This window comes from Halichoeres trimaculatus, unplaced genomic scaffold, assembly GCF_033239565.1.
Source record: "Halichoeres trimaculatus isolate MK-OKI-2021-1 unplaced genomic scaffold, fHalTri1.1 fHalTri1_scaffold_2, whole genome shotgun sequence".
Classification (NCBI taxonomy): domain Eukaryota; kingdom Metazoa; phylum Chordata; class Actinopteri; order Labriformes; family Labridae; genus Halichoeres; species Halichoeres trimaculatus.
In genome coordinates this window covers 21,477,316-21,502,353 of record NW_027437180.1, presented here as the reverse complement: position 1 = coordinate 21,502,353, position 25,038 = coordinate 21,477,316, and the positions used below count along the sequence as shown (strand labels likewise).

The following is a 25,038-nucleotide window of genomic DNA, read 5'->3' as shown; positions in this document are numbered from 1 at the left end:
AATTCAATATTATAGTGGCTTGTTTCTTCCTCAGGAGAGTAGGGAGAGACAGGAGGCTGCGGAGGGGTTGAGAGAGAACGTTATAACAGACATACCCCCAAACCCTATAGCATAAATACGTTACCATGACAGAAAGTCACCAGGGGCGATTAAAAGCACAGAGAGAGGGGAGGCAGAGAGGCCTGTTGCCTGCAGCAGGGAGGGATCTGTTTGGTTTAGTGTGTTTGCGTCTCTTCCACACTGAGTCGGTTTAGGTCATGTCACACCAGAAAGGATCCCAATGTTTAAAAAATATATTTCAATGCTATTTTTGTGTTAAGTATCAACTATAAAACCTCAAATCAGGTGAGATACAAACAGCAATTGTTGTTTTTCCTCAAATAATAACCTCTTGCATTTAAAGCAATGAAGCCAACTTGAAATGTTCAACATTTAGCCTGGCCAAAGCAAAGAATTTCAATCTTTTTACTTCATCTTTTAATCCCTGGGGACTAACTTTTATCACGTATCACTTCTGACTGTATTACAGCTCTTAGGTATAATCAGGTATAATTAGGAGCATGTTCTAGTGACTTCACTCATTTGTTTCCGACAGTGGGTATGGTTGGCTTATCTGAGGTGTAGACTGAGCCTAGCTATCATCTGCCTACCAGGAGTCAGAGGCCAAGCTGAGCCAGGTCTTGAGCCTTCTCACAAACAGCGCTCTGTCAAGTCAGCCACCCTCAGAATCATACCACATTAGGCTGGACTTTTAACTGTGATATTTTATTAGAATAATGTGTTTTATTCCTGCTGTATGTACGGGCATGTCAACACTTTTTTTCTCAATCAGGTGACCATCTATTAATCTAATGTTATACAGTCTTTTGCTGGCAACATTATTACTTTTTTCTTTATTTGTCCTAAAACACCTTGAACCAACTGCATTTTGGGAGGCTGAAAAGTGCTTGTGTCAGGACCCAGTGGAATAATCAGAGGGTGATTGGCCTACTGATGCTCAAATTAATATCAACACCAGTCTATATGCTTCCTTAAACTATTGGATACATTTAAGAAACCGTATTTCAGTTTAATTTATAAGATTAGAACAAGGAAAACTGCCATAAGTTAAAGTGACCAGATAAAATCTGACCTGCTGATAAACTTTTGCTCAATATCTTCATTAACAGCTCAGCAGGATGCACACACGCATAGCCCCAAAAACAAACAGTGTCCTGTCACCGGGTGAAAGAATCTATCCATGTGGAACTGAGGCTGAGCAGGTCTCAATTAGAGGGAGGGAAAGTAGGACAAACGTGGATGAGAGGGAAAGAGTTATTAGGGATGGTTTGGATGGTAATGAGGAGTTTTTACAGGCCTATGATTTGTGTACGTCACAGTGTGTGTGTGTGTGTGTGTGTGTGTGTGTGTGTGTGTGTGTGTGTGTGTGTGTGTGTGTGTGTGTGTGTGTGTGTGTGTGGTGAGGGTGCTTTTCCAAAATTGCAGTCCTCTCCCTGCAGCTCCTCTGCATGTATGAGGGGCGTGTTCTGCTGTTATAAAACAAGTCTCACAGTCCTGCAACTCTAGCAGCACCGAGAGGCAGTCTGGTTTTACAGTCAAGGGACATTCATCAGCATCATCATCAGTCAGAACAGCCCTCTCTCTCCCTCCCTCTCTCTTTCTGTCCCTCCCTCAGACACCCCCCAACACACAAACTCTCCTTCGCTTTGTCCGCCTGCCCTTCTCTTTTCACACGCACAGCATCTCTGCTTGTTTCCTCTCCCTGACACTCGGCACCATGTCCGCAAACGGCGCAGACGGGGACTTGCTGCGGATCCCTCTGGGGCTCATCAACAGCGCGGGGAAGTATCTGACCGCGGAGGCTTTCGGCTTCAAAATCAACGCCTCTGCCAGCAGCCTGAAGAAGAAGCAGACGTGGACCCTGGAGCAGACCGGTGAAGACGGCAGCGCGGTGTTCCTCATCTCCCACCTGGGCCGCTACCTCGCCACGGACAAAGACGGAAACGTTACCGCAGACAGCGAGACGCGCGGCACGGACTGCCGCTTCAACATCACCGCGCACGAGGACGGGCGGTGGTCCCTGCAGTCCGAGCCCCATGGCCGGTTTCTGGGCGGCAGCGAGGATCGGATCACGTGCTTTGCTCAGACCGCGTCACCTGCAGAAAAGTGGAGAGTGCACCTGGCTGTGCACCCGCAGGTTAACCTGTACAGCCTCGCGCGCAAACGCTACGCCCACCTGAGCGCTCAGGGGCAGGAGGTGTCAATAAACCGAGATGTCCCTTGGGGAGTAGACTCGCTCGTGACCCTGGTCTACAGGGATGAGCGCTACCACCTCGAGACCTGTGACAACCGCTTTCTCCGAAATGACGGCAGCTTGTCCACGAAACCGGACAAAGACACCGGCTACATGCTGGAGTTCCGCTCCGGGAAAGTGGCATTCCGCGACTGTAACGGCCGTTACCTGGCGCCCACGGGTCCCACCGGCACGATGAAGTCTGGAAAGAGCACGCGGGTGGGGAAGGATGAACTGTTTGGCCTGGAGCGCAGCCTCGCGCAGGTCGTGCTGACTGCAGGCAACGAGAGAAATGTCTCCACGCGGCAAGGTGAGGCTCTGTAGACACTCAGAGTAAGAGTGGGAAAACCTCACATTTCAGGGTGAAGACTCTGCATAACTGGGCACAGAACACGTGCAGCTGTTGCAGGATTTTGATGTGTGTGAATGAGCAGAACAGACCAGGAATCCGGTTACTTCATTTTCTGCACACCATGTGTTTTTCATTACCATGCTCTCTCTTACTCCCCCTCCCACACCCCGATCTGCCTCCTCCCCTCCCCTTTGCCACTCACTGCCTAGCTTAACATTTTTCTGCAGTAATTCTACCCCTGCATTGTGGCTGCTGGGAAAGGGTCAGGTCCACTTTCCAATTTTCAGTCTTTCTTTATCTCAGACAGGAGAAAAAACGAAGAGGAGAGATTTAAGGTGACAAAAGGAGGATGAAAGAGAGGAGAGGCAGGAAAACAGGCGACAGGAAGGGAGGTGTGACTCAGACAGTCCTGCTGAATGTGGCTCTTTCTGCCACATGTAACCTCTTTGTCCTCATGCCCCTCAGTATCACTCTGTGCTCTCATGTACATGTGGCTGATCATTTATCCATGCAGTTGATGTGCTTCTAATGCTGAAAGAAATGGTGGGTGGGTAGGTGTGTGTGTGTGTGTGTGTGTGTGTGTGTGTGTGTGTGTGTGTGTGTGTGTGTGTGTGTGTGTGTGTGTGTGTGTGTGTGTGTGTGTGTGTGTGTGTGTGTGTGTGGGTGTGGGCATTCCACAAAAGATGGATTGTGAAAGAATGGAGATAGTTTGTTTGAATGAGGTCAGTGGAGGGCAGTGACTCGTGACCTGACTGGTCTTTGGAGTTATTGCCATTGAAAGATGAGGAGACAATTCTGGACATGCAATCAGACATGAATTTAAAAGGCTGGCCATTTTCTCCTGCTGCATCTGTGTCCAATAACTCCCACTGTGGCACAAGGCTGAGTGTGGGTGTGCACAGGCTTTGAGTTAGACAGCAGCACAAAGGTAAAATTTAGGTTTTTATGTCACGCTCCAAAAGGAGAGAGCATTTCCTCATACGTCTTACATAAGACAGACTTCAGCTGCCAATAAGGTCAGGATTGTGGAAATTCTTCACTTTTTCATCCTTGGTTTGCAAAATTTTGTTTCTAGTAAGGGCTTGATACTTGGTAAAACAATACTTTTAATGTGAAAGGTGTGGCATATACTGCCTTGGCTTCTGAATAGCAATCTCTGAGCAGACTGAGTTTTGCCTGTTTCATAACATCTTTCAGTGCATTCTTCTGGTTTTACAACCTGCATATTTTACTAATACCATGGTTCGATGGCACTATTTAAAACACTGCTGTGCAGTCTGCTTTTTTGTTGTTGTTTTTTTTTTTAATATTTAGTCCCTTATGATAAATGGTATGCAATTCGAATAGCTCTTACTGATACAAGAACTTCATTAGTTAATAGGCATTGACTGTTGTAGAGTATTAAACGGCAGATTTTCACCATTGCAGAGGTGGCGAAGGCCAAAACAGAGCTCATATGTTAGCCTTTGATTTGCTTTGATGACCAGAAACGTAATCTACTGAACACTAATACTGCTCAGTGGTTTAAGTTAATAATACTTCAGTGGTATTTAAATCTTGTTTGTCTTTTATGAAGAGGTTACATATCCAATTCATAATGATGTCAAAAATCCTGAGTAGGTGGAAGTGCATATATGCTGGTTGTCATTCCCAGTCTGATATAATCCCTCAAAGAACTATCATTACGCTTCTTCTAACTATCCGACATTAAGTTAAATTGTTGGGTGGTACTGGTCAAGCTTCAAATAGTGAGGTTAAGAGTATGTTGGAGGAACAGAGAGATGATGGTTAACTCGTGGGAAGTGAAGGAGGCTCTGAGAGTGCTGTGTTCCAGAGTACTGGAAAACCCCAACCAGATCTTAAAACTGAGCATATAATACCATCTTTTATACAAAAAGTATGACAAGAGCTCACTGTGATGACACAAACCATTTTTGAGAGTTCTTTGATGAGTGTTTTTGTATTTAAAGTTTTGCATGTACTCCATCTGCTAACATGGGACAGGCTTTTTGGCTGCTTCTAGTCCGTCAGGTTAGCTACAAATCTAGTGTCTTTTTAGTAGAGCTGCCACATACTTCAATTTTTCATACATGGTGTCAATAGCAATTGGTACAGAAAATACATTATGAATTATCGTTTTGGTAACATCTTTTCTCAGTCTGCCAAATCCTTTGTTACTGGACTTGAGGAATGAGTGTTTTCAAGTCTACAGATCACACATTGACCATGGAAGAGGAAGTCATTCTAATTTGGACACAATCTTTCAGATATGAATGCCTGCTGAAAAAATAGATATGGCAAAATTGACCAATAACTGAAATTGTTGCTTTTTTCATTTGAAGGCATCAATGTCATCCCCTTTTTTAGTTCTTTTCATGATTTGGACCTCTTCTGCATAGGTTTTGTAATTCAACCAACTGTAGGCCAATTGCTGAGATTCACCCCTCTGAGCGTCTATCCAGGGAGCTTCATGAATTAGAGGGTACAGTAGTTTCAGACAAGGACAAAAACCTCCAGAGAAAAATGAAATCTGACAGCAAGCTGCCCCACTTTTCCAGGCATGGACCTGTCAGCCAATCAGGACGAAGAAGGGGATCAGGAGGTCTTCCAATTGGAGATGAGCCGTGAGGACAGGAAGTGTGCCTTCAGGACAGCTGCTGGGAAATACTGGACTCTGACAGCAGGCGGAGGACTGCAATGCACGGCCTCCACAAAGTAACTGCATGCTCATACAAATACTGCGTGATTTTGAATACTGCGCACTTTAGTTCAAACATAGACCTGTACAACCTTCTCATGGAAGTGTTAATGTGTGTCTCAGGTCAGCCAATAGTTTCTTTGAGCTGGAGTGGCGTGATGGTCGTGTGTGTGTGCGTGCAGCTAACGGCAAATACGTGGTTGCCAAGAAGAACGGGCAGCTAGCTGCTACTGTTGACAATGCAGGTCAGTGTTTTTTTCTGAAGTGAGGTAATGCAGATTTTTAAAAACGTTCTTAAAAATGAAAATAAATGATTTCACTTGCATTTTTATTGATGATGTTTTTTGTTTTTTTTTATCGTAAAACTAAAATCTTAGCTCAAGCTACTGATAGAAAAACAAAGTCCTTAAGAATCAAGATCTAGATCCATCTGTACCTTGTATTTAGCTAACAAAAATCAATGTCAATAATTTCAAAGTCAACTTTGACTCATACAGTCCTCCAGGTGAAAGAGAAAGAGCAAGTGCATGTGGTCAAGAAGCTCATTACTCCTGGCTAACTTTGCAGACACATTCCTTGTCTCTACAGGAGAGGCTGAACAGTTCTTGATGAAGCTCATCAACCGTCCCCTCATCGTTCTTCGTGGGGAGCATGGTTTCATTGGGGCTCGTAAAGCTGGAGTTGCAACCCTTGACTCCAACCGTGCGTCATATGATGTGTTCCAGTTGGAGTTCCATAACGGAGCTTATTCTCTCAAAGGTAAGTAGCCACATAAAGTAAACATAGATATTGATAACATGGCGTGTTGGGCAGTGCTTAACATTACTCTGCAATTTTTTTCGCTGATTGACTATCTCTTAAAGTGCCATATTTTGGTTTTGAGCATGAAGGGTTGCCAATGTTGAAAATGTTGAAATACAGCCCAGAGTCACAACATTTGGTGATTCATTAGGCCACTTTGGAGATGCGAGAATGGTAAGAAATCTATATGAAAATATAGGGTTAGGCCTGAATGCATTTGATGTCAGTTCTCTCCATTTTTACCCGTTTTAGTCTCCACCAACTTTAACTTCAGCAGGGACTTTTGGGGGCTTTTACTGGCAATGATTGTTGACATTATGTATCACATTAAAAGTACTCTACATTAAAAGTGTTTTACTGATGCTGTACATTTAGTGTGCAGTGAGGATATCTTGGGTAATGATGTATGACTTTTTCATGCTTGTAGTACAGGAGTCAAGGGTTTAAATCTAGATTGTGATGTTGGTATCAAAGAGTAAAAATTGGTATTTGGATGGATTCCAGCATAATGTTCTTGTATGTTAAAGTGTTAAAATGTATTGAATTTGGAGATCTCAACTTCTATGATACACAACATCTTATTCAAATATTCAGAAAATCTGGAGAAATCTCAGTAAACCGTCCAAAACCCATTCTGACTAAGATCTTAAGTCTGGCATTGCATTAAAAACAAGCATGCCTCTGTAGTGCAAATCACTGCATGGGCTCAAATTACAACCATTGTCTGTGAATACAGTTGTTGCTGCATCAACAAAATTAAGGTTAAGGATAGCATCTTCTCTGGGCCCAAGGACATTTAAGACTGACTAAGGCAAATAGAAAAACTGTTGATCTATGATCTGACCAATTTTGACTTTCTTCTTGGAAAGCATGGACGCAGCACCTTGTATCTAAAGAGAGAGGGACCTGTTAGACAGATATCCAGGACATTTTACATTTCAAACTGGTCACACCTCCAAACTCTTAAAAGAAGCCACTGTGACCTGATATCTTTATGACACATGAGATATTCAAATCATCATTAAAAACAGAAAGTATCTTTCATATTACCTGGCCCATTACCACAATAACACTGACATTAAAGCGCTGACTTGATAATATTCCCACCACTTTGTACACGTATATCTCTGTGTCAATGTTTGTCCAGACTCACAGGGAAAGTACTGGTGCGTTGGAGATGACACAGCGGTAGTGTGCAGCAGCTCCGTGCCTGTCCAGTTCCTGTTTGAGTTCTGTGACCTCAATAAGATGGCTATATGTGCCCTTGGGGGGAAGTACCTCAAAGGAGACCACGCTGGAGGGCTAAAGGCCACTGCTGACTCCCTGGACAGCGCCACCCTCTGGGAATACTGAGGAAACACAGCTGGATTTCCCAACTGTCTGATACAATACTTTAAACTTCAGATAGATACTCTAGGTAGCTGTTTTTATTTGCATTTGTGTGTGAGTGTGTAACTGTGGGCTTGTCTGGATGGGTGTGTGCTGGAAATTGAACAACTGATTAACTGGAAGTCGTGGCACCAAAGCACTACAGGAGTTTTTTTTTATTTCAGATAACTTTTTTCTTAATCCTTCTCTTGAAAACGTGTCTGTTTTGATGACTTGTTGCTTCATGAACGAATCAAAGTATGGCTTCATATTACTTGTTTCACTCAAGTCAACTCTACATCTACAACATCATTAGTTGTGCCTCTTTCTATTAACTGCTGGTGTAAACAAATATGTAGAATGCTATAACACATAACTTACAATATCTTATCTTCTTCCTCTTGATGCTGACTGTTGTGCTGCTTTCATATTATGCTTTCAAACTATAACATGCTTAATAAATCAGATAACAGGATGTCATTGATTTAAGTGTTACTGCTGTAAATAAGGCTTCTTTATGTCACTGAATGCTAAAACAAACCTACAGTCAGAGAAATGTAAAGTGCATTGGTGATTTGAGACTGTATAGAGAAGGTATGGGGTGTTTCTGGCGGACCTAAAACTCTTGACCTGTACAGTTTACCTCCAACAACACCTTTGTTTCTTTTTTCACTCTGAGATGTGCAGGTAGATAAATCTGCCAGCAGATGTATCTGGAGACATAAGTTGGTAAAGGTATAAGGTTATAATTTAGATTTAAGGTGAACTTTAGGAGAAGAATAAGTTAAAAAAAAAACAATTACGAAAGCACATGGAAGGTTTACTTATCCTTGACCTGACAAAGAAGGGGCCAAGTTACAATGTATGTAATTGAATGCACTAAATATGTAGAAATATGCGTTTTTTTACATCTGAATTCTAACTGTGAGTCAAAATCTGCACAAGTGTCCAACTGCAAGAAATGAAAAGCACATGTATGTTGTTGTGATGTCGGCCTTAGTTTGGGTGCTGCTAGTGTGTTTAAGCACACGGTGTGAGTCAGTCATATCTCTGGCTGTTATTGTGTCTGTGCCTTCCATTAAGTGTCCCAATCTTTTTTTCATGTTCCTACATTGAAGACCAACTAAACCCAAATAAAGCTTCTCCCCCTAACAGTGGAAAATCTCATGGGTTTCTTGTAGTCTGATTTATTTCTCCAGGTTTTGCTGGATTTATTAACCACAGGTCTTTCTGTGAACAGTTTTATTGGGTCTATTTTTTACCACACTGCAAAATCTAAGTTTTTTGAGTTTATGTCTTATTTTAGTAGAAAAAATGAGTCATTTACAGCTACATTTACCTGAAAATTATAAAATGAGTTTTATTCAAGATATTGACATACAAAAATGATGCCTGGGTTGCCTCTAAAGAGAAAAATGATCTGCCAATAGAGTAAGAAAATTTGCGTGTTGGGTTTCTTGAAGTAAGAGTAAGGTTTTAATACAAGAACGAAACAAATAATCGCACTAGTCTGCTGTTGATGAAAAGAATACTGATGCTTTGAAATGTTGGTAAGTGATGACCATTTACAATCAAGTCCCGACTTCACCAATCTACTAATTAAGGATACTATGCATTAATGTTTGCCTCTGATTGGTTAACTTCAGCTGTAACAAACCCCTAACTCTGCCCTGTCTCTTTTTTGATGATATTTACCTCTGAAATCTGACTTTAAATAGAATATATGTGATACCAAAAAAGTAATTTTGAAATTTAAAATTCTTCCAGGGGTTTAAGTTTGGCTAAGTATGATGACTTTGAATCCAATTAAGAGACTGTTCCAATAATATTTTCATCTTTGTTATTTTTTTGTCTTTTCATGTATTACTTGGTGTGATACTTGTCTTTTAAACCTGACTGAATAACAGGCTGTGTCATCATGGCTTCAGCTTTCTGGCTTTTTGGGGCTCGGCCAACATGGATACCATCTTGTTCTTGTAAGAAAATCCATTGTCATGATTCTACAAACACTGTTGTGTGTGGGAGAAGGAAGAAGAGTTCTGCATCATGCCCCCTCGAGATTTCACTGAGCCAAAACTGTACAAGAGGAAGGAAGGCGAGGGTGGAGGGAGGTAACCTACTCTACTTTCTCTGTCCCTCTGCAGAGCAAACTCAGCTCTGCTTCTCTTATACACACACACAGTCATTCTTCTGTGTGCTAAACTTTATAACTGTGTTTTAATAGACAGAAACAGGAACAGGCCAACAACACCTCCTTCAGTCCTCTCCACAGGATCTCTGCATGTTGCCATGGTAACAGATAATGGTAGGGATTGGGCTTGAAGAGGATGAATGTTTGGAGATGTAACAGACAAACACAGATCAATGATTTTTAGTAGATTCCCAATAGCAATACCTTGGCTAAAATGTATTTTTTTTGATTGAAGCCCAGAATCAGCAGACGTGATTCTGCCTGAAAGATGTGACACCTCACAGTCACACATCACCTACACCGGTCTGTATCTTTGTCAGTCTGTTTTTGTCTGCAAACCTATGGGTGGGGTGGGAGACTCGTGACTTTTATTACATTTCACCCAAGCAGGTTAGATCTGCTAACATTATATAATCAGCAAAGGCCTGACATCCAAAAAAGACAAGGGGTCTTATCTCATCATTAAGTGGAACGTTTGGTGGCATTTATATATTCACAACAACAACAAAAAAAAACCTCCCTTTAACAGTCTAGATCTGTTAGAAGAACCAGACTCATGTCAGACAGACAAGTGCCTTGTCTGTGTTGGGGTTAAAGAGAAGTAGGATGCAGACACATTTGATGACGAGTTTATACTTAGACTGAAGTAATCAAGCAGTGTACTTTTTCCACCACTGTCAGTAAAACAGGGCAGTTGTACCAGAAAAAGGATTGAAGGAGAGACGAATATGCAAAGGAGAAAAATGAATTTGATGAGGCAGAGCAGGAGATCTGGCACATTGATTCTGTCATCTTTTATCTCTGTGTTGTCCAGAGTCATCAAGGTTATGAGTCTCTGACAGCTTTAGCACAGCCACAGACAGAAAATTTGCTTATTCAAACTCTGCTTCTGAAAGCTCTTTTCTTTTTTGGCCGAAATAGCAAGTTTCCTACTTGGCTTACATTTTGAAAACCATGTGTAAATGAGACAAACTAAACAATTAAGAGAACCTGTGTTAGATTTTTTTTTTTTTTTTGGGTTATTCTTCTGCCAAACAAAATGAGATGGTACTCCAGGTGTACAGGGTTTTTTTTATGAACTGAGGAGTAAACTTTACCTGAAGGTTTCAAAGAAAAGCAAGAGCTGTTGTTCCTTTAGCCTGTTTTTTCCTTGTGCTTAGCTGAGAGTGAGGCCATCAGTTGCCAGATAAGTTGAACTTTGTTTAAGTTTTATATGACTGACCTTTGCCAGATGCTTCTGTGAAGACCTACAATGGTACCGACCTGGTACTTTCTGAAAAGGATCTTTTTCTGTCTCTTATAACCTTCAAAAATACCACTGACTGTTTATCTTTGCCCTTGAAAACATAAACAAAGGCTTTTTGTCGACTTGCTGTGACTCACTTTGTTGGACACCTACTCTTTGAGAAAGACTGAGAGCATGATGTTATAAAGAATCTTGATACTGACAGCCTGTTTTGTTTTTCTTTTGTAGAAAGCAAAACATCCCTGATGATTTTCTCTATCATTACCAGTGAAAAAAATCCTGAAATGAGACTTGAAGCATTTTATCATAATACAATTTTTTTATTCACGGTGAACAAAACAGGGATTGTTGTAACAAATAAAAAAGCCATTTCTCATGAAAAATGAATTTTTAAAAGCAAAGTTTCAAACAAGCTTGATTTTCAACTCCTGGTGAGGCTTGATGGAATTTTAAGCAAATAATTTACTTGAACTTACTGAACCCATTATCATGTGCTTAGATGTATTGGGCTTTTAAGGATGTAGGTGGATAATATTCACAGAAATAAAATTATAGTAGGTAACCACAGTTCCAAATTTTTTCTGTTTCTTTTTTAAAAAATTATTGTTGACAGACAACATTTGACACAACCAAACTATTCCAATACTGTGTACAACATATGCAGTTTTTCTGTTTATGTGGGCTTTTATTTGTATAAACTGGGGCACTGCAGGATTTAAATTTATCACATGCTTTCAGGGTTTTAAAAACAGTCATTTACAAACCTGTACTTAAAAAAGTGTGAGACTCAACCTTTCTTCTTTTTGGTTTCCCGAAACAGTCCACTGCTGCCATCTAGTGGACGTTACATAAACAGAGTTTGAGATAGATTCAGCTCTTTGCTCTGCATGTCAGAGTGAGCTGGTGGATACATCTCATTTCTCTTTTTTAGTGCTGGCAGTATACAGTAACTTCCACTGCTTTAACTATGACAAGGAACCAGATATTTAATTTTGACAAATGCACTGCACAAAGATTCTTCCCCTTTGATTGAGTCCCACTCTGAACTGAGTTTTTTTTCATGGGCATGTGCAGTGTCATGTGTTGGATTTTTTTAATGTGTTTTCTTTGTCTGTTTTTCTTGTGTTTCATTTGCCCTTGCTTGCTGTGTTGTTGAGTTTAACCTCCTGCCCTTGTCTTGTGGTCCCCTCGTTTTATCATCCTGCCAGTGCTCCAGAGGTTTTCCCTCTTGAAAGTGTTTTTATATTTTGATTTTTGTTTGAGAGTTTTGGATTAGGATTTTTCAAATTTGCATTTCTTTAGATTTTTTTTAAATCAATAAATACTTTTTAAAATTTAAATCTGCATCTGGGTCCTCCCCACACTTGTGTTTCCTGTGCAGCATGGGTAATGTGCAGTAACTGTTGTAAATGGTGTATGTTACTCATAGGAGTGTGCTTTACACCTCATAGAGTGTGTTTACATGTGGAGTGTGTATTACTGATTGTTTCTGTTGTTTTTTCTACAGTGGTGATAAAGTTTTTGCAAAACACAAGTGCACAATAGATATTGCTATGGGGAGAAAATAAAAAATAAGACTTGGAAAAATCATATATTGTGTCATATCATATCATATCCTATTGTACCAGAAGGTTTCATATGATTTTGCATCATAATGCAACTCATCATAATGCATCACATGATATCACTTTATTATTATTTCAATTTCGGTTCATCATGTAGTAACATTTGTGATTTATGTATTATATTGAATCCTACTATATCACACAATATCATATTGCTTTATGCTGTTCTGTATCACATTGTATTGCGTTTTATTGCGCTGTATCTTATGTTATGGTACTATTGTAACTTCTGGTATCATATGATAGACTGATTATATTGTATTTTTCTTGTAAATCACTATTGCAAGTAACTGATGCATTATGAGTGATAGTTTTGCAAAGTAATCATACTCTAAACATGCCACAGATACTGGAGCACATCATGTTTTAGGACACTGACTTGGGAGTTGTTTTTTCCTGCTTTATTTTATTGTTTCTGTCCTATTTGCTCATTTATATTAAACAGGAACAAGTGACCTCCTTTGAGGGTAGAGATAAGATACAGAACAAACTAATTCACACACACCCATGTACACATAGTCGGATTATAACTGTTTGCCTACTGATAGCCATGATCCAGCCAAACAGTGTGAGTCAGAAAGAGTCAAGACAAGAGACAAACAGTTTTTGTGTTCATGACCCTACGATTATAATGACTTCTGTCAAGAGAAAGAAACTCAGACCTTTTGTTTCGTCTACAAACAAATCAAACACGAATATACTTTTCTTTCCTCCCATCCGTTTGACTTAACTGCATCACTGGGTGTCTCTCAAGAAATCTGTATGTGAGTGATAGTGATCAGGATCCTAAAATCAATGCTGTAATTAATTTCTAGTGTGTGTCGGTGATAATTGGAAGTGGGTAGATATCTATTAAGTGAGCAATAATTATGTTTATATTATTTCTTTGTGGAAGAACATCGAAGTTAAACCCTTCCATGACTCACAGCCGGTGTAAACACAACTGCACGTGTCTGTATCTTGTTGTGTGCGCATGAATGACCAGCTCTTTACGACTACTAGACCAAAGGCAGTGAGTTCAAGTGAACACAATAACAAAAACCACGTGGAGATAATGGACCAAGAGCAAAACCAATCAGGGAAATGAGCCACAAAATAAAGGTATAGTCACAAGACATGATATATGGCATTTCGGGTCAGTAAGGAAGATGAGTTGGACTTGTGACACACAATGACGCCTGATGGCTGAGAACCACCTGTGCACACAGACACTCATCATTACAGGGTTGCACAAGAAAATGCGATTTGTTGTCACGTCTGTGTATATTGTCCATACTTTCATAATTTTGATGCAGGCAGATGAAATTTAAACTAGCTAAACTGTAACATACGCACTCATCATTTAAGACCTACAGTATGTCACAATATAATAACATGTATTATATATACTGACTATATGTTTCTTGTACTGTAAAAGCAATGGCATACTATAAAGAAGTGCTGTATCAGCTTTTGTCTACACTGTAACCATTGGATCCTTAAAAATAAATGAGTTGTTGAAATTTAATATTATTTTCAAAGGGTCTGAGAGAGCTGAGGTGACTCATAGTTGCTGTGAACATGAACATGTGCTAGTTTGTCCAGTGCCAGTCCCCCTGCTGATTGTTGACATACAGTCAAACATTGAATTCATTAAATTTCCATGTTGCCAAATGTCACAGTGCCGCGTGGTCATGTTATAAATCCTACCCCATCTCCCCGTGCGACAGAGACAGGAAGGAAGCTGATTGGTGGAAAGCAGCCGCGGTCAGCCAATAAATATCCAGTGTGACCAGAGCATCGCTAAAGGGAGCAGGAGTTGAAGTGTCACTTGTTCCATTTCTTTTAGACTTGACAACTGTGTATAGAGATGTCTCTGTCAGGACGACCTAACACAGCCCGTCTCGTGTTCCTCGGGGCAGCAGGGGTCGGTAAGAGCGCGCTCATACGACGGTTCCTCCACGACCGCTTTGAGTACAAGTACACGCGCACAGTGGAGGAACTTCACGTGCTCGAATATGACATCGTTGGGTCTGGAAAGATGCGCCTTGAGATCCTGGACACTAGTGGAAGCTACTCATTCCCGGCCATGCGCGAGCTCTGTATCCGACACAGTGATGCATTTGCCCTCGTGTACGCCGTGGACGACCCCGGGTCCCTCGAGGAAGTGAAGAGGCTCCGGGACGAGATTCTGGAGCTGCGAGGCTGCAAGGGCGCGCCAATCACTGTGGTTGGCTGCAAGGCAGATCTGACAGAGACCCAGGGTCGTGTACTGCCGGCTACTGATGTCATGGCCACAGTGGAGGGTGAGTGGGATGCAGACTTCGTGGAGGCGTCTGCGCGCACAGGTGGAAACACAGTTGGAGTGTTTCGCTCGCTGCTGCAACAGGTGAAAATGCCGCATCGGCTGAGTCCTGCGGTGTGGAGACGCAGAGACACGGAGCCCAGAGCACCAGTAAAGAGGAGACCACCACTGAGGAAGAACCACAGCTGTATCCTCTCATAAAACAGGCCTAATTAGACTTTGCAGCGGGACTGCATCTGGTCATGTGTTGCTGGTCATCACACTCACTGGTGAACTCACTGTACTGTCATGGCAGCCCTGAAAGCAAATAGACAAAGATTCCTGTGAACTGTAAAGCTCTAAATTTTATGTGTGCTCATTTTTAATTACGTGTTAATAAAATTTTCAAGAGATGCTTGTTTTGCTTTGTCTTACATTTCATAGCCAACACCTCGACAAAAGCCTAATATGGAATCTATTTCCCTACTTTTTCGAAGACCATAAAGGCCACATATATTGAGAGTGCATCACACTAGATATACTATGAAGCTTAAAAAACGTTTAAAAATATCCATTAAACGTTTAAGCTCTGTATTACAAGTTGGCTATATTTTAAAGCCCGCCGTTTAAAATAAAACTTGTTCAATACAGCCATTGTGAGGCATTTCTATTTTATGGGTAGGATTATTACTTTTGTGCGAACAGCTAAAAATGGAAAAGGTTTCATCAGCTGGACAGCAGTCAATAAAGCTGCGTCATGAATTCTGTGATATCATGAGGGAAATCTTCAAATTCCAACCCAACACACCAGACATATGTGTTTGTGTAACACACACAAAGGGGTACATAGACCTGTACCTCATGTAACTGCCAGCTGCAGTTATCAGTCAGATGCAGCTCCTGACAAAGCAAGCTGTAGCTCTGACAACTTTTCTCATTTTTGTCACTGTCATAGTACCAATATCCTAAAAGTTTGGCAACAATTGTCACCACCCCTATAAAGATCGGTATCATCATTTTTGGGGGGTTACCATATTTTCAAATATAGGAGCATTAAATTATGCCAAAAAAAAACACAAAACAAAACATATTTCAGCTCATGGTCTATTGGAGTTTTCATCAGTGCACCTGTCAACACCATGAAAGTGCTTCACCTAATGAAAAATCATTTTCAATTCCCCATGACTGTCTAAAACTGTAATAAGTCAAGATCACTTCAAACAAAATAACAGTGAAATGTATACATTAAATTTGCATTTATATACTACACTATAATCGATTCCTACTGTTTCACATTCTTCTTTCATTTCTTTTTACATCAAAACTAAAATAGGCCTAATGACGTCTTGTGTTCATTACAACTCAATGATGAATAAAGCAATTGAAATAAAATCCATTGTATTTTCAGTTTTCATCTTGAGTCAGTATCTAAATCCATACAGCTTTACCTGTTTCTTCGCCTAAAAAAAGGTGCATGAAGGGAACAATACAATGAGCCAGTGCTTCACAAAGATAAATCTCTTTATAGCATGTAGCAAAATCGTGCTGTTTGAGATGGTAAACAAGCATACACTATCAGGCATAAAAACGTGGTTAAGTGGAACATTGAGAATCAATAAGCCAAAGGAACTCAGTATTTTTAATCATATGTCTCCTCCTCATGCACTCAGTCCCTTCTCATCTTCCTCCACTTATCTCCATCCGGACTAATCTACAAGTGAATACAGATGAACACTCATGTTGGAACAAAAACATCATCATGAGAAAAAGGAGAACTGCATCCAGGAGCAAACAACACTCAGACAAAGACATGATTACCCCTGGTCTATAAAGAGAAACTGTTTTGTTTAAGAAAATAAATACACTTTAACATGCTGATTACTTGTGTGAAATAGCAGACCAAAAATATCCCATTGAGTGTTGTGCAACCAACTTGAAAAAAAATGACATAAGCATAAAGAAGCACTGAATAAATGTGGTAGACATTGAGTTTATTTTGTGCCAAAATGTCTCCTTTTCCATTTAAAAAGGCCTATGCTCACCATAAAAAAAATGAACTTAGTTTTGCACAATAGCAGAATAAGCCTTCTGAGCTGCTCTAGGCCACTTACCAGCCTGCATATTTTGAACCCATGTGTGCAGAAATGACGGCATTTACCAACATTTAGCAGTCACTCTTTAACAGTTGGAATGGGTGTGATCAACAGGAAGTAATCTGCACAAGCCACAATGAGTACAGTCCAAACAAAGACCAGAGGCAGGTGGAAGATTGAACTGAATCATCAGGACCTAGCTGATCCTCTGGCAATATATCCTCCAATTGGAGCATCCACATCCTGACACAGACCGTTCCATCCAGTGTGTGATGACAGCAAACAGAAGTCATAAGATTGTGTTCAACAAAAAAGTTAACCTTGAGGGAGGATTTGATGCTACAACAGTTTGTTGGACAAGGATCAGTCTCTGCACATGTAGTTAAGCTGTCAACTGTGATCCTGCTTGTCACACACATGCACCCAACTCATCAATCAAACACAACTAACTTTTAACTGATGTGATGGGGTGTCTGTACTTTCTTTCTTTGAAAGACAATTGGCAATTTTTTAGTCTGTGGTGTGGATTGTTCACAAGAGACTTCAAATCTGAATCCTGCAGCTTGTTTTCACTCAGGTTCAACTCTCAGATGACAGGGCTTAAAATTCAGGATGGAGGCCAGAGAGGCAGAACTGATCTTGAACTAACTGTGGTTAAAACATTTAAAAGTGTACTTGTTTGACATTAATTCACGATTAAAACCTGTACAAAACTGAATAAAGTAATGACTTTAAAGTATTAAAAATATAAACTCACAACACTTGAACACTGTATAGTGTTAGGGGATTAGTTTTATCCTTAGGCTCTTTTCATGGCACCCTATCAATGATAGAACCTGGTGTGAATCGGTGAATGTGACAAGTGGCAACTTAAAAAAAATACTCACAGAGGTCAGAAGACCAGAGAAAGCACTTTGGTTCAAACAGGTTTGATGTTAAGTTTTCATGTGCCTATAAAGTACAAGTGAAGTTTGATAAAATAATTAGAATTGACCTGTTTACCATCTGCACTCCAAACTGTTCATTTGGACAGAAGGAAATTATTGGTGAGAAGTGAAACTTTTTGTCTGTTTATGTCATAAATCATGCCAGATCAGAGAATCTTAAAACAGACACTGAACCCTGCTCTGATGTGGTGTTTTGGGTTCATGATAAGCAGTTGTTAACGCTCCACATTTTTAAAATTAAAAACACATCAACAACCAATTTTCACCAAAGGTTAATATGATCATAGCATGATCTATACCCTATGCCAGTATCTCTCTTTATAAATATATATTTTTTTAAATAATTTTATTTAAAAATATAAACAACACATCAAGTAAAATCAGTTCACAGGCTGAATAATAGCTATCAAATATAGATAATTTAAAATAATTTTCATTACTGTATTTACATTTATATAAATTATATAGGGTGTGTCTTCTACATATAAGATATGCATCTCACATGTTCGTATCAGTAAAACTATTTACACTTATTATCAAAACTACTTTAGTCCGATTTCCCTGCTTCTACTTAAATCAAACATTTTGAAAAATATTTTGTCAAGTAGAAAACTGATGTTTCAATCTTAGTTACTGTAATGAGATTTCATTTTCTATTTCATTTTCATTTCTATTAGTTTTTTTTTCTTTTTTTATTTTATTTTATTCGTGTTATGTATTTATGTCTTTAATATGAAGTGTCTTTCAGCACCTCTAAAAGCGCTAAATATATCTGATTTATTAGTACTATTATTACTTCATTTCAAAGTTATTCCATGAGGGGGAATCCAAATACAGTGGATCCACATCTACATACATCGTGCCTGTTTAAATACCATTTCTACTACATTTCCCGTCATTCTTCTGTATAAGGAAAGGGTAAGCAACCAACAAGCGACTTGTAGCCAATCACATCTCAGATGTACCTTTCTATGTGAGTGATTGGCTAGTTTTGCACGAATCTTCCCATGATGCTTTGCGGCACCTCCAATGAATTCAAACTGAGCGGGCCAATCGGAGAGCCCGGTTACAAGCAAGGCAGCATTTTAAACTTGTCCTGAGGACTGTTGTCAAAAGGCAGGACAGGGACAACGCTGCAAACACCGAGAGACGAATCTGGCTAAGAGTTCCATGTCTTCCTCAGATTTTTAGTATCGTAAGATTTGCATGGTCTTTATTTTAAGTGTTATGGTCGAGTGTTGACGGTCGGTTATGTGTAAATGTGATTTATGTTAGTTTTTATTTGAATAATTCAGTGTTAGTGAGCAGGCTAGCTTCCAGGGCTGAACCAACGCCAGTTAATAGTTTGAGTGCGGCAGACTTCATCGATACATTGAAAGGATAATAGTTTTAAAAGCTCCTTCTACGGACGCTAAACGCTACTTCGATCCAAAATGAGTGCAGGTGTTGCGAAACCGGCGAATCCGTCGTCACATGTCGACCCAAAATCCGCTCCTCTTAAAGAAATCCCTGATGTACTGGTTGACCCTCGCACCATGAGGAGATATGCGAGGGGAAGATTCCTCGGTAAAGGTGGTTTCGCCAAATGCTACGAGATCACAGATATGGAGACAAAGCAGGTTTTCGCTGGGAAAATTGTTCCAAAGTCCCTGATCCTGAAGCAGCACCAGAGGGAGAAAATGACCTCAGAAATCTCCATTCACAAGAGTCTTAACCACGCCAACGTCGTCGGTTTCCATGGGTTTTTCGAAGATGACGACTTTGTCTTTGTCGTCCTGGAAATCTGCAGGAGAAGGGTAAGTTTGTCTGGGAACCGACATGAATTCACAGTTAGCATTTTTTCTGGGCCAACGGTAGTCGATGGCCTCTTCCGTTGTCCTCACTCCTAGTGGAGACAACTTGAACTGTCAAGAAAGCTTGGACGTTTTTGAACATAGAAGCTTGAATTTTTCGTTTTAAACACGACCATAGGTTGGTATGTGTTCCGTAGAGTCAATTAGTTTTAACTTCAATTTGTTTTCATTGTCTTAACTTTTTTTGCACTTGCTTTGCATTCACAATCCAGAGTAGCTAGCTACTTTCAAATAACTCTTTAAGCTGTGCTCCTTCAGATCCTACTGTAAGAAAACCATTGATCACAAATGTTGCATGGCTTCAGTCTAAGCTTCTGTTTCCCTTTTAGTCCTTGCTGGAGTTGCACAAACGCAGAAAAGCTGTGACTGAGCCTGAAGCTCGCTACTACATGTCACAGCTGCTCAAAGGTGTGCAGTATCTGCACAACAACAGAGTCATCCACAGAGACCTGAAACTGGGCAACATCTTCCTCAATGATGACATGGAGGTCAAGATAGGTAACTTTCTCTTTTGATATGACAAATCATTTAACTTAACTCCAGTGGTCACAGTCATACCTCAGACATGGGTCATTAAAGACTTGTGCAAATAGACCTGTTGACCCTTAATGGAAAAGGTGCATCTGAAAGAAGTCCTGTTTCCCTCATTGTGTGTCTGGTATATCTGTGTGTTGGTGTGTAACTTTTTATGAGAAGTCAAATCAAGATCATGCCCCTGTTCCTCCCCCAGGTGACTTTGGCTTGGCCACTAAAATTGAGTTTGATGGCGAGAGGAAGAAGACCTTGTGTGGAACACCAAACTACATTGCACCTGAAGTGCTTTGTAAGAAAGGCCACAGCTATGAAGTGGACGTCTGGTCACTTGGATGTATCTTGTGAGTATGGGGCACACCTGGGAACACACCTGACATATTTAATGTTAAACATGTAAATCTGTTCTGCTATATGTGATTCAGCCTAGTCATACAAATCTCCTCTCATTGCGTTTCTCTCAGGTACACTTTGTTGGTGGGTAAGCCTCCATTTGAGACCTCCTGCCTGAAGGAGACCTACAACCGCATCAAGAAAAACAACTACACCATCCCCTGGGTAAGTTGGGTAGTTTCAGCAAACTATTCCTTCATAAGTAGTAATCATTAGTTTTGTCTTTGTTTTTCATAACCTGTATTTCAAACTTCAACTACAGCACATCAACCCCCCAGCGTCCATTCTCATCAAGCGGATGCTGCATGCTGATCCAACCAAAAGGCCAACCATCTCTGAGCTGCAGACAGACGAGTTCTTCACATCTGGTTACATCCCCTTACGCCTGCCCACCACCTGCCTCACTGTGCCCCCACGCTTCTCTATCGCCCCCTCCACAGCCACGGAGCTCAACCAGAGACGCCCACTGACAGCTATCAACAACCAGGGTAATAATCCCAGCTGGAAAACATTGACAGAAACTCATACATTTACAAGCTAAACAAATGGTCCATGGATAAAGATAGAAACATTTAAAAGTCTTGGGCTGTAATGATCCTTTTTCTTTTCAGGAGGGACAGAGAAAGCTGAAGTGAAAGACGAGCCTGTTCAGAGGTGAGAAAATGATACAGGATGAAAATGCCCACCTTTCATACCAAACCATGAGAAACGAAGAACCTTATCTACATTGTACAATAATTTTTTAATTCAAGCCATTTAAAAGGATCGAGAAATGTAGAGTTGTGCTTCATATGGGCTCAAATCTTTCAAGGACTGTATCCTAAACACAACTCATACACTTAAAGACCTCGAGATTTAAGTTTGGTTTTTGTCTGTGTAGTTTCATTTTGTGTTTCATGCCTTTTTCAGGGAGGTCGAGCCATCAGAAAACAACCTGAAAGACATGCTGCAGCAGCTCAACAGCATCATCGCTGCCAAGCCCTCAGAGAAGGCTGTCATCTGTCAAGGTGAGTTCAGACTCAGGAGATGAAACCCCTGTGCCAAAGTCAACGTAGTATACAAACAACTTGTTGTATTCTTTATATTTCCAGAGGAGGCAGAGGATCCTGCATGCATCCCTATCTTCTGGATCAGCAAATGGGTGGACTACTCTGACAAGTATGGATTAGGTAAGAAAACTACTGATTCCACATCCAGTTTGACTTGTCATCTGTCAAGTGATGTTGAAACAGGAACAAAAATTTAAAGGCAGTACTTGCTTAAAATACACCAGTAAATAGAAAAACACACACAGTTAAATCATACAGCAACTTTAACTATGCAATAATGCCCTTGTGTGAAAACAAAACTAAGGGCTGATTTAAGTTTATTTCACTGAAATTTTAGTTGAGATAAGTTTTATTTGCACCATTTAATGGCTGAGTGTGGTATATTTGATGTGCTGCAATACCCCTACTAATACTCTAGGCTGGTTTTGTATGCATCAGATGTTTAAGACATCTTTATTCAGCTGAAGAAACATTAGTTGTCACTGAAATTGGTTGCATTCCGTTTTTTTGTTCTGTAAAGCCTGTTAGCCAACACAAGAGCAGCTTTCATGAGTTTCCTAAAAGCTGTGCTTGTACAAAATGTAGAAGTTAAAGGGTGTTACAGTTTAATGATGGAGATATGGTGAGGGAAAATGGCTTCAACTACAAACAGCACTATCATCAAATAGTCTGTCCACCTACCTAAACAGGAAGCACTTAAGTAGAAAATGTATAAAATCATTACTTTTAAAACACTTCAACTAAAACATTTTCCATGATGTTTTTCAGGCTACCAGCTCTGTGACAACAGTGTGGGCGTTCTGTTTAATGACTACACACGTCTTATCATGTATGCTGATGGAGACAGTCTGCAGTACATTGACAAAACAGCGGCAGAATCCTACCTGAGTGTGCGCTCTTTCCCTACTACGCTCACCAAAAAGGTATGAAGTAATCTATGAAATTCAAAAAAATGATATCAGAGATAAATTCATGCCTGAATCCTCCATTGGGTACATCACTTTTGTCTTATGGTATTGATTTTTGTTTACTTTCTGCTCTTGTAGATCACTTTGCTGAAATATTTCCGCAACTACATGAGCGAGCATCTGCTGAAGGCGGGAGCAAACATTGCACGGCGGGAAGGAGACGAGCTGGCGCGGCTACCTTACCTCTCCCTCTGGTTCAGAACGAAAAGCGCCATCGTCCTGCACCTCACCAATGGCACTGTTCAGATCAACTTTTTCCAGGTGAGACTTTGACCAACATCCCCTTTTGTTCTCTTCAGATATTTTAAATGCCCAAAGTGATTCTCGCTAATTTGTAAGTAGGAAAAAAATGGCAGAGGTTTAACTTAAACACTCCAAACACAGGTAAGTTAGAGATCAGAGGTTATGATTAAGTCATGCAACAGAAGTATAACATATGCTCACTTCCACATTGTGTCCAGAGCATTTATATTTAATTTTATAAGTTTTGACATCTACTCCCTTCACTTGAAGAGGATGAGTCAGCTCATTGAGTGGGAAACCTGAAACCTAATAAAATTATGCATCAGTTAAAAATCCCCCTCTGTTTAATGTTGACTCTTGTGTCACTCTGTTTAAGGTGTTGATGATTTTCTACCTCATGATGCCCAGATCTTAAGACGTTTTTTAAATTTCTATCTCCTAATCCCAGGACCACACCAAGCTGATCCTCTGCCCTCTGATGGGTGCCGTGACCTACATCGACGAGAAGAGAGAGTTCCGCACCTACAAGCTGTCTCTTCTGGAGGAGTTTGGCTGCAGCAAGGAGCTTGCCAGTCGCATCCGCTATGCCAAGCTCATGGTGGAGAAACTACTGGACAGCAAGCCTGCCCCTGCAGTAGCACAATAAGATCACAACTTAAATCACTTCTGTATCTACTAGCCACTTCTTTATCCCCACATCTTCTGAGGAGAAAGAAACCTGAAAGTTCCATGTTTTTTACTGAAGGGTAATAATGATTTTATCCAGCTGTGATGTTTGCTATAAAAATGAAGCCTTTATTTGTCGTACATGTTGGATTTCTGATTCTCAGCTGCAGATTTTTAACCTTTCCTGCTGTAAATGTAAAGCTTTTCCCAACTTTCTTGATGAAGCTCCACTCGACCAACATGTTCACACAGCAGTCTACTCTCCAATCAAAAGTAGACCAGGAAAACCACAAGAGTTTTGTTCCTTGTGTTTAGAATAATCCTCAAGTTCCTCCTTCATTCTTCTCTGCTTGTTTGCATTGTTTCATCTGTGCATTTGGTGTGGACAAAGGAAAAGCTTCTCTGGTCACTTCTCTGGTTTGTCTGTTTTATCTGTGTTGTTTGTAGAGATGGACCATGTTAATATGTCTTCATCATGTACATTTGTTTTTTCTTCTGTAGCTACCTTTTACTCTTTTAAGAATATTTTAGATTTTCTTCTCTTTTTCAACATGTAAAGACCTGTACATACTGCTGAATATGCATTCATGTTGTAAAGCTGGTTGAAATTTACCCAAGTTTAAATAAAGATTCTCTAGACAACGACAAATGTGGCTGATTAATTATCCAAAATCAAAAATTTACAAAATGCTGCTTTAGGGGATTAGGTGCAGGAGATGAAACTATTAGAAATCATCAATTTTCTCTTTGAGGACGAAGCAGACATTTGTTGGTTGTTATTATTCTGAAACTGGTTAAAACTGAACTCAGATGAAAAGTCCAAAGGGGGAAATGTTTGATTTTCATACATCTCATTCATATGTACGTTTCGGTAGTAATTCTCTCTCTTTCCTCAATTTTAATTTATTCTAAATCTCTACATTGTTTTTCAGGGGGTGAAGTACTGAAATATTTTCAGTTGTTAACTTAGAATACAGTTAGTTAATCACCAGCCTGACACATCTACATACTGTTGGCCTCATAGCATTAGAATAGAATAGAACTTTATTGTCATTGTAACAAGTACAACGAAATTGAAGTCATAGCAGCAATCAAGAAAACAAAAGTAAGAAAGTGTATAGAAAGTGCAAAAAGGTCCATAAGAAAATAGATGATGACAGCTTGTCCATCATTCTCCAGTTCAGCCAGCCTCCACCTCCACAGGGTCCAGGACTGAGCTTCTTCAGTCATGCTCCATCTCTATCTCCTGGATCCTGTCTGCTCACAGCAGGTGAAGCTCTTCTAATGAGGTGTTGGTGTCTGATGTTAGCTCCATTAGCCATGTCTGTGAATAGCATGATGCTTCTCTGCCCTCTGGTATTCCCTCTGTTGCTGGGTTAGCACAGCTAGCTCGTCCATCTTATTGGAGATAGATCTTATGTTCCCAATAATGATGGATGGAAGGACAGGTCCATGTCG

General features: G+C 40.3%; 3 protein-coding genes across 3 annotated transcripts; all 3 read left to right on the top strand.

Moving 5' to 3' along the window:
* Nucleotides 1-1,543: 1,543 nt before the first annotated feature.
* On the top strand, nt 1,544-8,679 carry LOC141802345 (fascin-like). The gene is made up of 5 exons (XM_074685891.1): nt 1,544-2,603; nt 5,204-5,360; nt 5,467-5,588; nt 5,932-6,102; nt 7,292-8,679. The coding sequence occupies exons 1-5, from the start codon at nt 1,778-1,780 to the stop codon at nt 7,495-7,497; spliced, it is 1,482 nt and encodes a 493-aa protein (XP_074541992.1). The 5' UTR covers nt 1,544-1,777; the 3' UTR covers nt 7,498-8,679.
* A 5,610-nt stretch (nt 8,680-14,289) lies between these two features.
* rasd3 (RASD family member 3) lies at nt 14,290-15,674 on the top strand. Its single transcript, XM_074695468.1, has one exon. The coding sequence runs from the start codon at nt 14,424-14,426 to the stop codon at nt 15,057-15,059; it is 636 nt and encodes a 211-aa protein (XP_074551569.1). The 5' UTR covers nt 14,290-14,423; the 3' UTR covers nt 15,060-15,674.
* Nucleotides 15,675-18,960: 3,286 nt separating this feature from the next.
* On the top strand, nt 18,961-24,219 carry plk1 (polo-like kinase 1 (Drosophila)). Its single transcript, XM_074665499.1, has 11 exons — nt 18,961-19,673; nt 20,060-20,228; nt 20,461-20,605; nt 20,726-20,819; nt 20,917-21,142; nt 21,266-21,308; nt 21,564-21,661; nt 21,746-21,823; nt 22,472-22,626; nt 22,750-22,932; nt 23,363-24,219. The coding sequence occupies exons 1-11, from the start codon at nt 19,311-19,313 to the stop codon at nt 23,558-23,560; spliced, it is 1,752 nt and encodes a 583-aa protein (XP_074521600.1). The 5' UTR covers nt 18,961-19,310; the 3' UTR covers nt 23,561-24,219.
* The last annotated feature ends 819 nt before the right edge of the window (nt 24,220-25,038 follow it).

What these genes read in the sequence shown, in the direction of transcription:
- LOC141802345 (XM_074685891.1), top strand. Translation starts at nt 1,778, where the DNA reads ATGTCCGCAAACGGCGCAGACGGGGACTTGCTGCGGATCCCTCTGGGG. An exon ending in AAATGTCTCCACGCGGCAAG is followed by an intron (nt 2,604 to 5,203) that starts GTGAGGCTCTGT and finishes CCACTTTTCCAG; the next exon opens with GCATGGACCTGTCAGCCAAT. An exon ending in CAATGCACGGCCTCCACAAA is followed by an intron (nt 5,361 to 5,466) that starts GTAACTGCATGC and finishes TGTGTGTCTCAG; the next exon opens with GTCAGCCAATAGTTTCTTTG.
- plk1 (XM_074665499.1), top strand. Translation starts at nt 19,311, where the DNA reads ATGAGTGCAGGTGTTGCGAAACCGGCGAATCCGTCGTCACATGTCGAC. An exon ending in TGGTCACTTGGATGTATCTT is followed by an intron (nt 20,606 to 20,725) that starts GTGAGTATGGGG and finishes CGTTTCTCTCAG; the next exon opens with GTACACTTTGTTGGTGGGTA. An exon ending in TTCAGATCAACTTTTTCCAG is followed by an intron (nt 22,933 to 23,362) that starts GTGAGACTTTGA and finishes TCCTAATCCCAG; the next exon opens with GACCACACCAAGCTGATCCT.
- rasd3 (XM_074695468.1), top strand. Translation starts at nt 14,424, where the DNA reads ATGTCTCTGTCAGGACGACCTAACACAGCCCGTCTCGTGTTCCTCGGG.